Raw genomic sequence first — 13,506 nt, forward strand, 5'->3', positions numbered from 1 at the left:
TGCTGTTCCAGTCTTGTTTATGCAGCCATCTCTAGGAGAGACTTTCACCGCAGATATCCTGGTCTACTAGCTCCTACACTCCTCCTTCAGGGATGTTCCTGAGCGCAGATGCTGTGACGTAGATGCTCCTGTAGGGCTGGGCTGTCCTGATCTGTCAACCTCTGCACTGTGTCCGGCTGCGGGGTTCTGTGGTGGCTGCTGTGAAGAGTGGCCTCTTCTATGAGGGAGGATTTTGAGGCTGGGGACCACAGATGAGAAGAGCACACACCGTTTATCCTTCCAGGTCAGGGTCACCTCACCGGGTCTCTTCAGGGTCATCCATGTCCCTGCACATTTCACACGTTCCATTTCCTTCCCAGCTGAGTGGAATCCCACTGTGCGCACGCCCACACCTCATTGCCCGCTCATCCGAGAAGGACATTTGTTTTCATTCCCTGGCTCCTGTGAATGGAGCAGTGGTGAACAAGGCTGAGTCCTGTTCTGTTGAGTCCTTTGGACATATGCCAAGCGCTATATACAGCTCAGTGACATGGGGGATTCACTGTTAGCTTTCTGAGGAGTCTCCCTGCTGCTTTCCAGAGTAGCTGGCGGATCTGCATTCCCGCCAGCAGTAAACCAGGGAATCCGTTCCTCAAGGTCATCACTAGCAGTCGTGCCAGGTGTTTTGCTGATGGTGGCCATCCTAATCGGGATGAGTGCAGATGAAGATGAACACTTTCCAAGGTTTGTTCACAGACCCTGATTGTTACGTACGATCCTGCCGATCGTGTGGGCTCAGATGACACCCACCATGCATAAGACTTTATGTCTTTCCCTCATTATTTTCCCTTTCTGTTTTTTTATTTATTTATATTTTTTGAAACAAGGTCTCTTTACATAGCCCTGGCTTGCCTGAAACTCACAGACTGGCCTGCCTCTGCCTCCCAAGTGTCGGGGACAAGGGTGTCCGCTGCTACACCTGGCCCGTGGCTTCCCCTTATTTTATCTTCCTCCTTCTTCACGTCGATTTTTTCTTTCTCGTTTGCCATGTCTTTCCATGCACCCCCTCTCTTCAGACAGTCAGGTAGAGTACACACAAATGGTGACTTAGGAAGCCCAATATACAGATGTGTTTCCCGAAATGACCCACCCCTCCTTCCCCATGACTCTCACCTGGAAAGCAGGCAGGTACTAATAAGCCTGTATCTTCAAACTTCCTCTCTTTCAGCCATTTTCTTAGCTCTATAAATTCAGATCTGCAGCTCTCATTCACTGATCAGGAGAGAAGAGGATATAGCACGATTAACACCACTGGATCAGCAGGCCAGCATTTCAAGGTATAAATCTGCTGAAGCGGTTCAGACAGGCAGATCATAAAGGGAACAAATCTCGCTAAAACTGAAGATGATACAAGCTAAACAGAAACTCCATTCCCTAAACCATTACTTCAATGCATGCACAAAACATCTGATAAAATCTAATATCGGTCTGGTAAACATTACCAGCAAATGAAGAGAGAAGGAAACTTCCATACTCATATAAAAACATGTAACAGAAAACCCAGGGGGCATGACAGACCGGAGCAGGATGGGGTTGGGTGGGGAATGGCAGGGCATGGTGGGCGGGGCAGGGTGAGGTGAGGTGAGGCAAGGCAGTTGGGTGGGTCGGGGTGGGGCAGGGCGGGGTAGGGGGGGCTATAACCCAGGGCTAGAATGTCTGTAGCTGTATGTTCAAATCCCAGCACTGTTCCAATCCACATCAACTGTGAAAGTTAAGTGACTTCCTCCTAAGATCGAGAGCAGGGCAAGGTATAACAACTATTTAACCAGCATAATACAGGAAATAAATCAAAACACCAAATAGGAAGAAAAGAAAAATTATTTTCAGAAGACGTTAAGCACAATCATGAACTGAGAAGACATCAAAACAACTACTAAGACGACAAATGGGCTTAGCAAATAAGATACAAATCAATATGGAAAAAGTTAACTGTATTTCCACATACTAGTAATAACCAAAAACTCAAATTCCAAAAATGCTATTACTGTGAAATTCTTCACAGATCCAAACATTTATTTGTATGTTTAGGGATATGATGCATGTATATCCATAATGTACACATACATCTAAAGCTATAAGCACTGCTGAAAACAAGGGACACATCATAAACATGACACAGAGATTTTATGTTTTCTCGTTATACGTCGAGGCTCTGGGGATATTTGGAAATGGACCCTGAGGTACATAACCTGGGTTAAAGTCACAAGGGTGGTCCTTCCATGATGGGACTGGTGGCCTTAGGAGGGGGTATTTCTCAGTGATGCAGCATGCACTTATGGTGCATGAGGCCACAGACCTGACCACTGGCACCCCTTTCCAACAAAAGTGGAAAGAACAGAGACTTCCTTGCCACCTGAGGACAGGGTAAGAACCAAGCTAGCCACAAGCTGGGCAGACAGCCCCTTCCAGGAACCAAGTTATTCAGACCTTGATGTTACATTTCTCAACCTTTCTACCACAAGTCATTCTATTTAAGCTAGTCAGTACACGCCATTCAGTGAAGGTAACTCAAGCTCAAACTGAAACAACAGATTCTGATCAAGATGGATGAACTCGGCATGGTGGCACACACCTTCATCCCCAACACTTGGGAAACAGGAGGACCAGGAGTTCAAGGCTAGCCAGCTACTAGTAAATTCAGGGCTTGGGCTATAGTGAGACCATGGTTCAAACTAATAAAGAATGGATAGCTAAGACTTGAAACTATCAGGGTTGGGGATTTAGCTCAGTGGTAGAGCGCTTGCCCAGCTCCGAAAAAAAAAAAAAAAAAAAAAAGACTTGAAACTATCAATATGTTAGTAATTGGGTGTGTGTGCGTGTATATTTATTAACACAGGCGTGGTAGCATGCCTTTAACCCCAGCACTCAGGAGGCAGAGGCAGGTAGACATCTGTGAATTTAAGACTAGCCTGGTCTATATAATGAGTAGAAGCCCAGCCAAGGCTACACAATGAAACTCTGTCTCCAGAAAATATATAAAAATATATAGTGAACGGGTTAGAGAGATGGCTTAGTGGTTGAGAGCACTGACTGCCCTTCTAGAGGTTGGTTCAATTCCCAGCACCCACAGGGCAACTCACAACTGTCTATAACTACAATTTCAGGGGACCCAACACCCTCATACAGGCATACATGCAGGCATAACACCAGTATACATAAGATAAAAATAAATTAATTAATATTGATTAAACATATAGTGAAAAAACAACTAGAAATTAAAATACCAATTTAATATAAAAGAGAACACTAAAGGAGAACCAGAACAAAAAGCAGATATTCGACACAGAGAAAACAAGGCATAAAAAGGCAGCATCCACCAGGCCGAGGACAAGACCATCAATCGGAGATGCTTTATACTCAGAGAGAGAGGCCAGAGCAAAGGGATGGACAAACAGAAGCAGGCAAAGGGATGGACAAACAGAAGCATAAACCCAGGGAAGAGCCACAGAGGATGCAGTAGAAACAATGAGGCAAACACATTGATCCTCTCACAGCATGCAAGGACTCCATTAAGTGCTGTGAGGAGTGCCTCCTCCACACAGAGCTCCTCCCAGGCAGCCTGTACCTCCTCTTGAGCCAGAGCTTCGACGTCGCCTCCTCACCCTCTCTGTTCTTCCTCTCCGTCTCTGCATGCTAACCCAGGACGGAGCCTCTTGTGTCCCGCTCAACGGAGAGTAATGAGAAGCTGCCTCACTTTCCAGCTGGATAAGAATTGAAGACCTTGGCACCTTTGAATGCACAAGTACTTATTTTGGTGAATGTTTTCAGGGTTGTTTTAAAATATCTCTTTATTTTACACACACACACACACACACACACACACACACACACACACACACACTCACACACACAATGTACACTGTCACTGTCTTCAGCCACACCTTCTTCTAAGCAACAGATCCCATTACAGATGGTGGTGAGCCACCATGTTGTTGCTGGGAATTGAACTCAGGATCTGTGGAAGAGCAGTAAGTGTTCTTAACCGCTGAGCCATCTCTCCAGCCCCACGTTTTCATTTTTAAAAAGAAAAAAAACTCCTTTTCTTTTTTTTTTTTCTTTTCTTTTTTTCAGAGCTGGGGACCGAACCCAAGCGCTCTACCACTGAGTCAAATCCCCAACCTTAAAAAATCCTTTTCTTAAACGCTTTGAATGCTAAACGTTTTTATCTAGTGTTCAATCGGGATCCCTGAAGTAACAAGTCCCCCACTGGGGTAGGGATGGGGTTCTAAAACAGTGGTTCTCAACCTGTGGGTCACAACCTCTTTGGGATCACCTATCAGATATTCTTTTATCAAATATGTACACTATGATTCATAATGTAGCAAAAATACTAGTTATGAAACAGCAAAATGATTTTATGGCTGGGGTCGCTATATCATCAGGAACTGTATTTAAGGATCCCATCATCAGGAAAGTTGAGAATCACTGCTCTAAAAAAACCAAAGAAAACCAACTGGAGGCCCTACCGACTAAATTCTCACAGCTGATTTCCTAGACATATCCTCTGGTGACTTGCACAGCTCAATGCTAGTCACCATTTAGTACATTGCTACTTGACAGTGCTTAATAACATGCAGGGACTGGAGACACAGCTCAGTGGGTGAGGCCACAGTACACATACAGTACACAGAAGAAAATGAAGGCAAGACATTCAAACAGATAAAATAACCTTAAATACAAAAAATACACGGTCATTATAAAGCACCAATCAGCTCAGAAGTGCTAGGAAAAAAAAAAGGCCCCACCCAGTGAAACTGGATTTTTAGACACCAGTATCCAAAGGTCAGTATAAATGAGCATTTGCAGTTGACTAAAGAGAGCGCAAGCCAGAGATGACCAGAAGACGTAAAATGACTGCTCCATTGCAAGTTAGCCTCTCAAAGGCCAAAAAGGAAAGATCCAGAGAACAGACAGCAGTGTAGACCAACTGTAGAAATTAACAGAAGCAAATTTGAGCGTTCTTGGAAGATACATGTTAACATTTAAAACGATACAAGAGATACTGAGTAAAACTAAAGTTGAAGAAAATTCAAATTTAAAAGATGGAGATGTCTTTCTTCGTGGTTAAGAGCGCATGGGACTCCTGGGGAAGATCAGGGTTCAGTTCCTAGCACCCACATGTGTAACTCCGCTGCCAGGGGATCCAAAGCCTTATTCTAGCCTCCCACCACTGCACGCATGCGGTGGTCAGACATACAGGTAGGCAACACGCCTATATACATAACGTAAGATAAAACCCTTTGGGCCCTGTCTCTGAGCAAAAAAGAATAGCATGACTCTGTAACAAAACGACCTAAAAAACATTATTTGAAAGCATTCCTAAGGGGCTGGGGATTTAGCTCAGTGGTAGAGCGCTTGCCTAGGAAGTGCAAGGCCCTGGGTTCGGTCCCCAGCTCCGGAAAAAAAAAAAAAAAAAAAAAGCGCTTGCCTAGGAAAGCATTCCTAAAAGGAGCCTTTATTATTTGCATCCTACCCTGTACCGTATAGACGAATACTAAAGTGACATAAGTAACTTACACCTATTTAACATGAGCTACACCAATGGAAATGATTTAAAAATACACACACACACACACACACACACACACACACACACACACACACAGATATATATATATATCGAGGGCAGAAAAGGACCGCCGCCAAGCCGCCCAGGCAGTTTTAATCTACCTCGGCAGGAAGACTTGCTTTATGAGTCAGTCTGGAGCGGGACACCAAGTCCGTTCAGGAGCCCACGAGTGGCACACGAGGACGCGCAGTTCCACTACAGCCCTGTCCCCTGCTCGCCACCGGACCCCAGTGATGGCCGCACGCCACAGAGCGGCCCAGGGTCTCGGCCCAGGACCAAGCCGATATCATTCACTCCACATCTTCCGCAGCAGCTAACAAACCCGGGCCTCCAGGCCACACACCACGCCTGCGCAGTAGTCGCCCTGCCCTGACTTCCGGTCAGGGAGAGGTTACTCGCCCGCACAGGAAATTGGGGTCTGAATCCAGACAGAACTCAGAAAAGCCAACGGAACTCCTCTCCTGTTACCCGGGCAACGCCAGGCCCACCGGAAGTGCTCTGTTTAACTTAGGTACGGTGGCGAACAGGAGTGCAGATGCAGGCGGTTCCCCAAGCGGTGGAGAAAACGACTGCGTGCGGCGAGCCTGCGCCTCTGCCACGCGCATGCGCAGTTCTAAGGTCTCCACACCAAAACCGTAAGGCTATGAGTATAGCTGCTGACCGTTGCTCCAAAGAGCCAAAGGGAATTCTTTCCTCACCGTGTCCTTTCTTTCTCTGACTTCCCTGTGTGTGCCCCCTCCACCAGGCTGGCTGGCTTACCTGGTCCCCACTTTGCCCTGCCCTCCAGCTACCAGACCCAGGCGCACCGTTATCGTCATTCACTACTCTTTAGGTTCCTTATACATCCTGAACTACCCCTGAATGGCTCTTGTACTGAAATAATTCAATGAGCATCTGTCTCACTGCAGCCACAGAGAAAGTATCTGGAGGTATGGAAATTGCAGACCAAACAGTCACTGGTATAAAAGAGAAAAACACAAACTGCTTAATCATCCTGAATGACAAAGCAGTTACCCAATCAGGCACTGTATGACCTCACCTGTGTAACAATGCGGAGTACCAAGAGAATGGAAGGCTGTTTACTCAAGAAAGACCAACAAGAAGGATACTCGTGCTGATGGAGTGTTTTGTGTCTTAACTGTGATGGGCACAAAACCTAAAACGCCAATGAAATCATATAGAATAAATACAATTACCTGGGATCACAAAAGGGAAGTGCGAATAGAATTGGAAGCTTGTCTTGCTGTTGATATGTGATATTTTGCTATAGCTTTGTGAATACATGTAATTTCTGGATTACTTCGTACAATACATGTGATTCTCCAAGCACCTCCATAAAATGTCAAGGGTGGGATGCTAGGGATTTCTCAACAGTTAGGAGCAATGCTCTGGTGCCCAGCACCTACATGGCAGCTCACAACCTCGTGTGACTCCAGTCTGTGGGATCTGATGCCTGATGCCCTCTTCTGGCCTCTAGGCATGCACATGGTACACAGACGTACGTTCAATCAGAACACACATACGTGGTTTTTGCCTCCAGTGATTACATGGGTTCCAAAGATTGAACTCAGGTTACAAGGTTGTCGAGGTGCTTGCCCTCACCTGCTGAACCATCCCACCCTGGGCAGCACTTCCTGATTATTAAGGCTTGTGAAACACCTGCCTAGGTGTTCAAATGGCGCTTTACAAGCAATCTATATGAGGCGATAGAATCTTTTGAAATAGAAATGACCTGTTTCCTTTATTTTACTGTATTCCTAATATACGTCTTATTTTAATCTAAATAGCCACTTGTGTCTAATAGCAATAGGAAATGAAACTTGACCTCAAGAAGCCTATTTCCAGAATGTCAGGAACCAGTGACAAAACTTGTTTCCCAAATGTAATTTTCTGAGCCTGCGGCATCATGTTATCTTTAAAAAGGACTAAAGGGTGCATCATACTGCTATTTTGAGCACAAAAGAGCAGCCTTCTCTGAAGGCCCACACCTCTGTACACTTCGATACTAACATTCCGGTAAGGCAAAGCTCTTAGAAGTATCTAAAGGGATACCCCAGGCTAGTAAGGAATGTTTCCTGCCCAAAGATTACCCAATAGCTTCGTTTTGGTGTCCTAAGAGGGAAATTCAATACAAATTCCGATTCATCAGCAATTTCTTCCAGTTTCTCCTACAATTCAAGTTCCTACGACTTAAGTGAAAGCTTTATTTTTTTAAACACCAGAAAGAGTTCCAATTTGCAAGTTGGGGAAAATGGTGCAAAATTTATACAAACACTGAAGAAGACCGTGTCGCATGGGCAAGCTAAATGCATGATTACCGGTCCGACAGCTGAGCACCCTCCCACCAGCCTTCTCCTGCAGTCTTCCTGGCTGCTGGCTTCAAAACTCCCTGGGAAAAAGCCTGAGATGTCAATCTTATGACCTTGACATTTTCCTGGCTGGTTTTTAACCACCATCACCGGCCTACATACTCAGAAATAACAGACAATCTGACAACTTTCTTTTCATGCTAAACTTTGATAAAAACAGCCACAGTCCTGGGAAGGTGAGCCACTTCCAAGACATACATCAATTTGACCAGAGACAACACAACCAGTCCCCGGCAAGCCACGCCCATGGGGGGAGGGGCTTGGACTGCGCGTGCGTGCTGGTTCCATTCCAAATCCTGGCCCCCTGGAAAACCGGACTAGAAAAGCTGTCCCGCTGCCTCCCAGCTGCAGAGTTTACCCCAGGTTCTTTGGTCTCCGACGGCCTTTCTACGCACACGCAGCCATGTCTTCCGACAGACCCGTGGCACTGGTGACTGGTGCTAACAAAGGAATCGGATTCGCGATCGTACGTGATCTCTGTCGTAAATTCTTGGGGGACGTGGTCCTCACGGCGCGGGACGAGTCACGGGGCCACGAGGCGGTGAAGCAGCTGCAGACCGAGGGCCTGAGCCCACGCTTCCACCAGCTGGACATCGACAACCCGCAGAGCATCCGCGCGCTGCGTGACTTTCTGCTTCAGGAGTACGGAGGACTGAACGTGCTGGTCAACAATGCGGGCATCGCCTTCAAAGGTAAGCCACAGGGTGTGGTGACTTGCCCAAAGCCTGGGACCAGAGTGGACTGTGCCTCTCTGGGGAGCATTACTAGGATCAGAAGTACTATGATGTAGGACTCTGAAACAGATCCCCTAGGAGAAACGCGGCAAGGTAGCGGCTGCAGGCCTCCAGGAAAGCAGAGCCTTAATGGTCGCCATCATTTCCAGGTTCCCCTCAAGCGGTTGTTGAGTAATTGGGCTTAGCGATACTTCTGGTAAATAAACAAGAGATTGAGGGGAGAGACAGGGAAAAAAGTGTTACATTACGATCCTGATACACGACCTTCACTCAGCCTCCCCGAGTGGTGGTGTGTTTCAAAAACAATAGAACATTGTCAGATACTCAATGGGGCAGTGCTGCAACTAAACACAGAAGTACTTGGAAGTGGATTTCTAATGCTCTGGAACTGTCCGCCCAGCTAACTCTGTTCTCTTTCCTCCTGAAAGTTGTTGACCCCACCCCCTTCCACATTCAAGCAGAGGTGACAATGAAAACCAACTTTTTTGGTACCCAAGATGTCTGCAAGGAGCTACTCCCTATAATAAAACCCCAAGGTGAGTCTGGCCCAGCTCCTCTCCCTCTCTGCACCTGCCTCTCTGCCACTTGGAGGTGTGGCTCTGCTCCTTGGGGTCTGATCTTTTGTAGCCATTGTCGCTATCTTTGCATACCCAGCTCTTCTTTAACCTTTCAGTATGATTCCAAGGTCCCTTGGTTCCACCTCCTCACCCCTGAGGGGGTTTTAGGATTCCAATTATCTCAATACACTTCACATACATACTGACATCACACTGCTCACAATAGCCTGTCCCCACAAGTCCCCAGGTTGGACCCAAGTGCCTCCCTCAGCTCAGTCTCACAGCAGGTCTCAGCTGTCAAGCTGCACTCCTGCAAACCCTGAGGGGGCCTCCTTTCTGCAGCAGCCTTTTTTCCTGGGCTTCTACACCTCTTACAGAACCCTTCCCCTCCTAAAAATCTTTTAGGAAGTAGATCAGGTCTTTAGCTTGGTTCACAGGACTCTGTAATCTGACCTTCCTTCCTCTGGGCTCATGTTAGCGCCCCATCAACAAGCTTCACCTTTCTGCAAAACAAGCTATCACATGACTTTCGTCGTGAAGTGCTGTAACACCCCCAAATCTCTGGATAGCATATGAACCACTGCTCATTAAATACACACCAGTAAAGACAAGTGAGCTGCTTTGGAAATGTGAATCTCTGGTACAGAGGTGACTAAGTGTAGCTCTCTCAGGACTCCTCTCTCCAGAATGCCCTCTGGACCAGACCTCATGGTCATCTGGCTTCGCTACCCACCCAAACCTTGACGGCAAGACAGCAGATTCTGTGCTATTTGAGTCCTTTTCTGTGCATCCCTGTCTCAACTGAAATCTTGGGGATCTAATGTCTCACCGTTTGTAAAGTGTTGCTCCTGTGTCTGCATCTCTACATGATGATGTGTTTTCAGGCAGAGTGGTGAATGTATCAAGCAGCGTGAGTCTCAGGGCCCTGAAAAGCTGCAGCCCGGAGCTGCAGCAGAAGTTTCGAAGTGAGACCATCACTGAGGAAGAGCTGGTGGGGCTCATGAACAAGTTTGTAGAGGATGCAAAGAAAGGAGTCCATGCGAAAGAAGGCTGGCCCAATAGTGCATATGGGGTCACCAAGATAGGGGTGACAGTCCTGTCCAGAATCTATGCCAGGAAACTCACTGAGGAGAGGAGAGAGGACAAGATCCTCCTGAATGCCTGCTGCCCTGGGTGGGTCAGAACCGACATGGCAGGACCAAAAGCCACCAAAAGCCCAGAAGAAGGAGCAGAGACCCCCGTGTACTTGGCCCTTTTGCCTCCAGGTGCAGAGGGGCCTCACGGGCAGTTTGTTCAAGATAAAAAAGTTGAACCATGGTGAATCCAACTCTCACCCCCACCCCTTCTATCCTGACTTGGTGAAAGCCAAGGGACATTTATAATATACCATCACTTCTGGAAAAATAAACATAACTAAGTCTTTAAGCACACAACAGGTGTTTGCAAATGTTTTTTAAGTTGTCCTTTAATGTGTGCATATGAGTGTCTTTAGAGTATGTGTCTGGAAGGGTACCACACCCATAGAGTGCTCTTAGGCGCCAAGAGAGGCAGAGATTTCCAGGAACTGAAGTTAAAGATGGTCGTAAGCCTGGCGATGGGTGTTGGAAACGGAGCCCCGTCCTCTACAAGAGCAGCCAGTGCTCTTCCCTGCTGACCCATGCCTTCTGTCCTCATTTCTACAGATACCTTCCAGGCAAAACTGGGTTTACCCAGGCATTTAATTGGAGTAAAACTCAGGCCAGGGGAAGGTACAGTGTGACTCCAGTCAGTTATCATCAAAGGAGCCAAGTCAGATTGACCTTGCAGTCTGTGCCAACAGCTCAGGGGTGTCCTTGATAGACACTGTGGGGAAAGCCTGAGTAATGACAGTGGGGACACAAAACAAAGCTCTCAAAGGGTAAGGGATCCTTTGTCCTGGGGGCATTCAAGGGACCACGGCCTGGGAAACATATTTAGGTGACCCCATTCCATGTTCTGACTTGGAAGCACTTTGATGAAGGTTTTAGAGTTTTACAGAACTAAGACATTCATAAATCAAGGCCACTTTGAAATGCATTGAGGGGCGCCACAGAGGCAGGTACAATGAGATGGACCTGTCCTATATCCCAAAATGCCACCTCATGACACTCTTAGATCCTGGGTTGGTGGATGCTAGTGTTCCACAGATTCGGTAGCTTCTAAGAGGTTCTTATTCGTTGTCACGAGGTGTTAGTTAACAAGGAATAACTGTTCTAGAAGCTAAACATTGTCCATTACAAAGTCATTAACCTCTGATCCTACAGATTTCCAGTCTCTCCAAAGTAGCCTGACCTTTGGTCTCCTCAGGCATATAAATCCTTCCAGGATTCTGGTTCACGGCCAGACACAGCTGCTTTTCAGGAATTCTCATTCACAGATTCCCTCTTTCCAAGGGTCACATTCCGTGCAGGCAGAGGCCACAGTGACAATGTTAAAAGTCTCATAGCTAGGACTCGTTCCTAGGATCTGATACTGAGGGGGGCTGGGTAGTGGGCAGGACAGCAGTCTGCAGGAGAGGAATACTGATAAAGCCACATCTGACATGTTATATTTACACTCTATATCTAACATTACGTTTATGTGGGGCATAGGTTAGTAAAATTAAATAACCAAGAATATAGAGTCTAAAATGAGCAAAGTTTATGGGACCCACCGCATATCTCTGTTTTCTTTTTAGTTGATGAATTTTACTCACTTTTTTAAAAGGTTAGAAATGGAACTGTCGGGGCTGGGGATTTAGCTCAGTGGTAGAGCGCTTACCTAGGAAGCGCAAGGCCCTGCGTTCGGTCCCCAGCTCTGAAAAAAAGAACCAAAAAAAAAAAAAAAAAAAAGAAGTGGAACTGTCAACTCAGTTACTCTAAGATTGGCTCTTTTACTGCTGAAGCATTGATTAAGTGATTTTTTTTAAATTCCAGCGAATTGAACTATAGAACATTTTAGACAGTAATTAAAGCGAGAAACGTCAGTATTTGAAGTATAAAATGTCAAGAATGCAAGGATCCATTCATGTCTTTTGTGCAATTTCCATAGTAAGAATTAACCAAAATCTTTGGGTGTCTCTAGCCAGAGTAAATATTTTATTCACTGTTCTCTTGAGTAACAGAATTTATAGAACGAATGAACATGTGTGTGTGTGTATATGTGTGTGTATGTATGTGTGTGTGTGTGTGTGTGTGTGTGTGTGTGTGTGTGTGTGTGTGTGTGTGTGTGTTCCCATGGCTATCTATGTATAAAAATTCCAAGAATCCAGAAGCTGATCTTGAGTAAATGCCGGAATCCCAAGGAAGGAGGCTAAACATACCGGTAAGTTAGTGCACTTCCTAGTGAACCTGGAGGAAGCCAGCAACAGAGGAAGCCTCCCTCTTCCATGTCTCTCTGGAAGCCTCCAGCAGCAGAAGGCTTGGCTCAGGTTGGAGGTGTGTCTTCCCATCACAAGGACCTGGACTAGAAGTGGATCTTCCCACGTCAGAGAGTTCAAGTAAAACTCTCACGGGTGTGCCTAGCCATTGGGGGTTTGGTCGATTCCAGATGTAGTCAAGTTGACCACCAACAGTAGCTGTCCCATAGAGTTAAAGTTGAATTTAAAAACTTTGTTTTACCCAAATTATACTGGATAGTGAGATATACGAACATGTCTGTAAAGACAATGTAAAACACTTGAATCTTTCCAACATCTGTTTGAAGCAAATAGTCAAAAGAAAAGGGCATGGGCTGCGAAAGTGCATTCTGTACTCATTTGTCCCTTCATTAAAACCAACAGAGTATTTTGTTAATCATTTAGACTGCAGAGTCTCCCCCAGGATCTCTGCCCTGGAAGCAGAGACTTCTATCAGGGATGAGACCCAACCCTCAGCTAAGACACATCACACTGAGGAGTGGCCTGGGGAGATAGGCTTAGGACTGTAGTTAGGAGCTTAGAGTCTGAACAGCCCGTGATGACCCTCAGCATAGCAAAAATGTAACTTCTGTTGTACTAACTGCACTAACTACCTTCATGCACTTTAAAAACAGGCTGGCTGTGAATTCTAGGTGTCCTCCTGCCTCTGCCTCATGAGTGCTGGGCTTAAAGGAGTTTTCAGTTATCATCCGGTGTTCCTAAAACTCCTTGGCTAGAGACTTGGCAGGGTCATAAGACAAGCAACATAAAAACGTAGAATCAAGCATTTGAGGAGGGAAGTCAGGAGACAAAACCAAATGAGAGTAGATTAAAACATTATAAA

At 46.1% G+C, this 13,506-nt stretch overlaps 2 protein-coding genes across 10 annotated transcripts in view; one reads left to right on the plus strand and one right to left on the minus strand.

The window, feature by feature from the left end:
* The window catches only part of Setd4 (SET domain containing 4), a 28,685-nt gene extending 22,778 nt beyond the window's left edge, over nucleotides 1-5,907 (minus strand). For 4 of the 9 annotated variants that reach the window (XR_005490970.2, XR_594989.4, XM_063270281.1 and 1 more), the window contains exons 1-2: nucleotides 3,605-3,738; nucleotides 1,153-1,251 (exon numbers count right to left, since the gene is read on the minus strand). Coding sequence is in view for 3 of the 9 variants with exons in the window: in XM_063270281.1 (XP_063126351.1) it covers nucleotides 1,153-1,251; nucleotides 3,605-3,671 (166 nt within the window). In the remaining 6 variants the exon portion in view is untranslated. Of the gene's footprint in view, nucleotides 1-1,152; nucleotides 1,252-3,531; nucleotides 3,552-3,604; nucleotides 3,768-5,709 lie in introns of those variants that run through there. The other 5 variants (XM_039087979.1, XM_039087971.1, XM_063270278.1 and 2 more) reach the window with 3 other exon arrangements.
* Nucleotides 5,908-8,287: 2,380 nt separating this feature from the next.
* Nucleotides 8,288-10,698, plus strand: Cbr1 (carbonyl reductase 1). Its single transcript, NM_019170.3, has 3 exons — nucleotides 8,288-8,669; nucleotides 9,140-9,247; nucleotides 10,153-10,698. The coding sequence occupies exons 1-3, from the start codon at nucleotides 8,381-8,383 to the stop codon at nucleotides 10,587-10,589; spliced, it is 834 nt and encodes a 277-aa protein (NP_062043.2). The 5' UTR covers nucleotides 8,288-8,380; the 3' UTR covers nucleotides 10,590-10,698.
* The last annotated feature ends 2,808 nt before the right edge of the window (nucleotides 10,699-13,506 follow it).

Source organism: Rattus norvegicus, chromosome 11 (genome assembly GCF_036323735.1).
Source record: "Rattus norvegicus strain BN/NHsdMcwi chromosome 11, GRCr8, whole genome shotgun sequence".
Taxonomy (NCBI): domain Eukaryota; kingdom Metazoa; phylum Chordata; class Mammalia; order Rodentia; family Muridae; genus Rattus; species Rattus norvegicus.

What these genes read in the sequence shown, in the direction of transcription:
- Cbr1 (NM_019170.3), top strand. Translation starts at nt 8,381, where the DNA reads ATGTCTTCCGACAGACCCGTGGCACTGGTGACTGGTGCTAACAAAGGA. An exon ending in TGCGGGCATCGCCTTCAAAG is followed by an intron (nt 8,670 to 9,139) that starts GTAAGCCACAGG and finishes TCCTCCTGAAAG; the next exon opens with TTGTTGACCCCACCCCCTTC. An exon ending in CCCTATAATAAAACCCCAAG is followed by an intron (nt 9,248 to 10,152) that starts GTGAGTCTGGCC and finishes ATGTGTTTTCAG; the next exon opens with GCAGAGTGGTGAATGTATCA.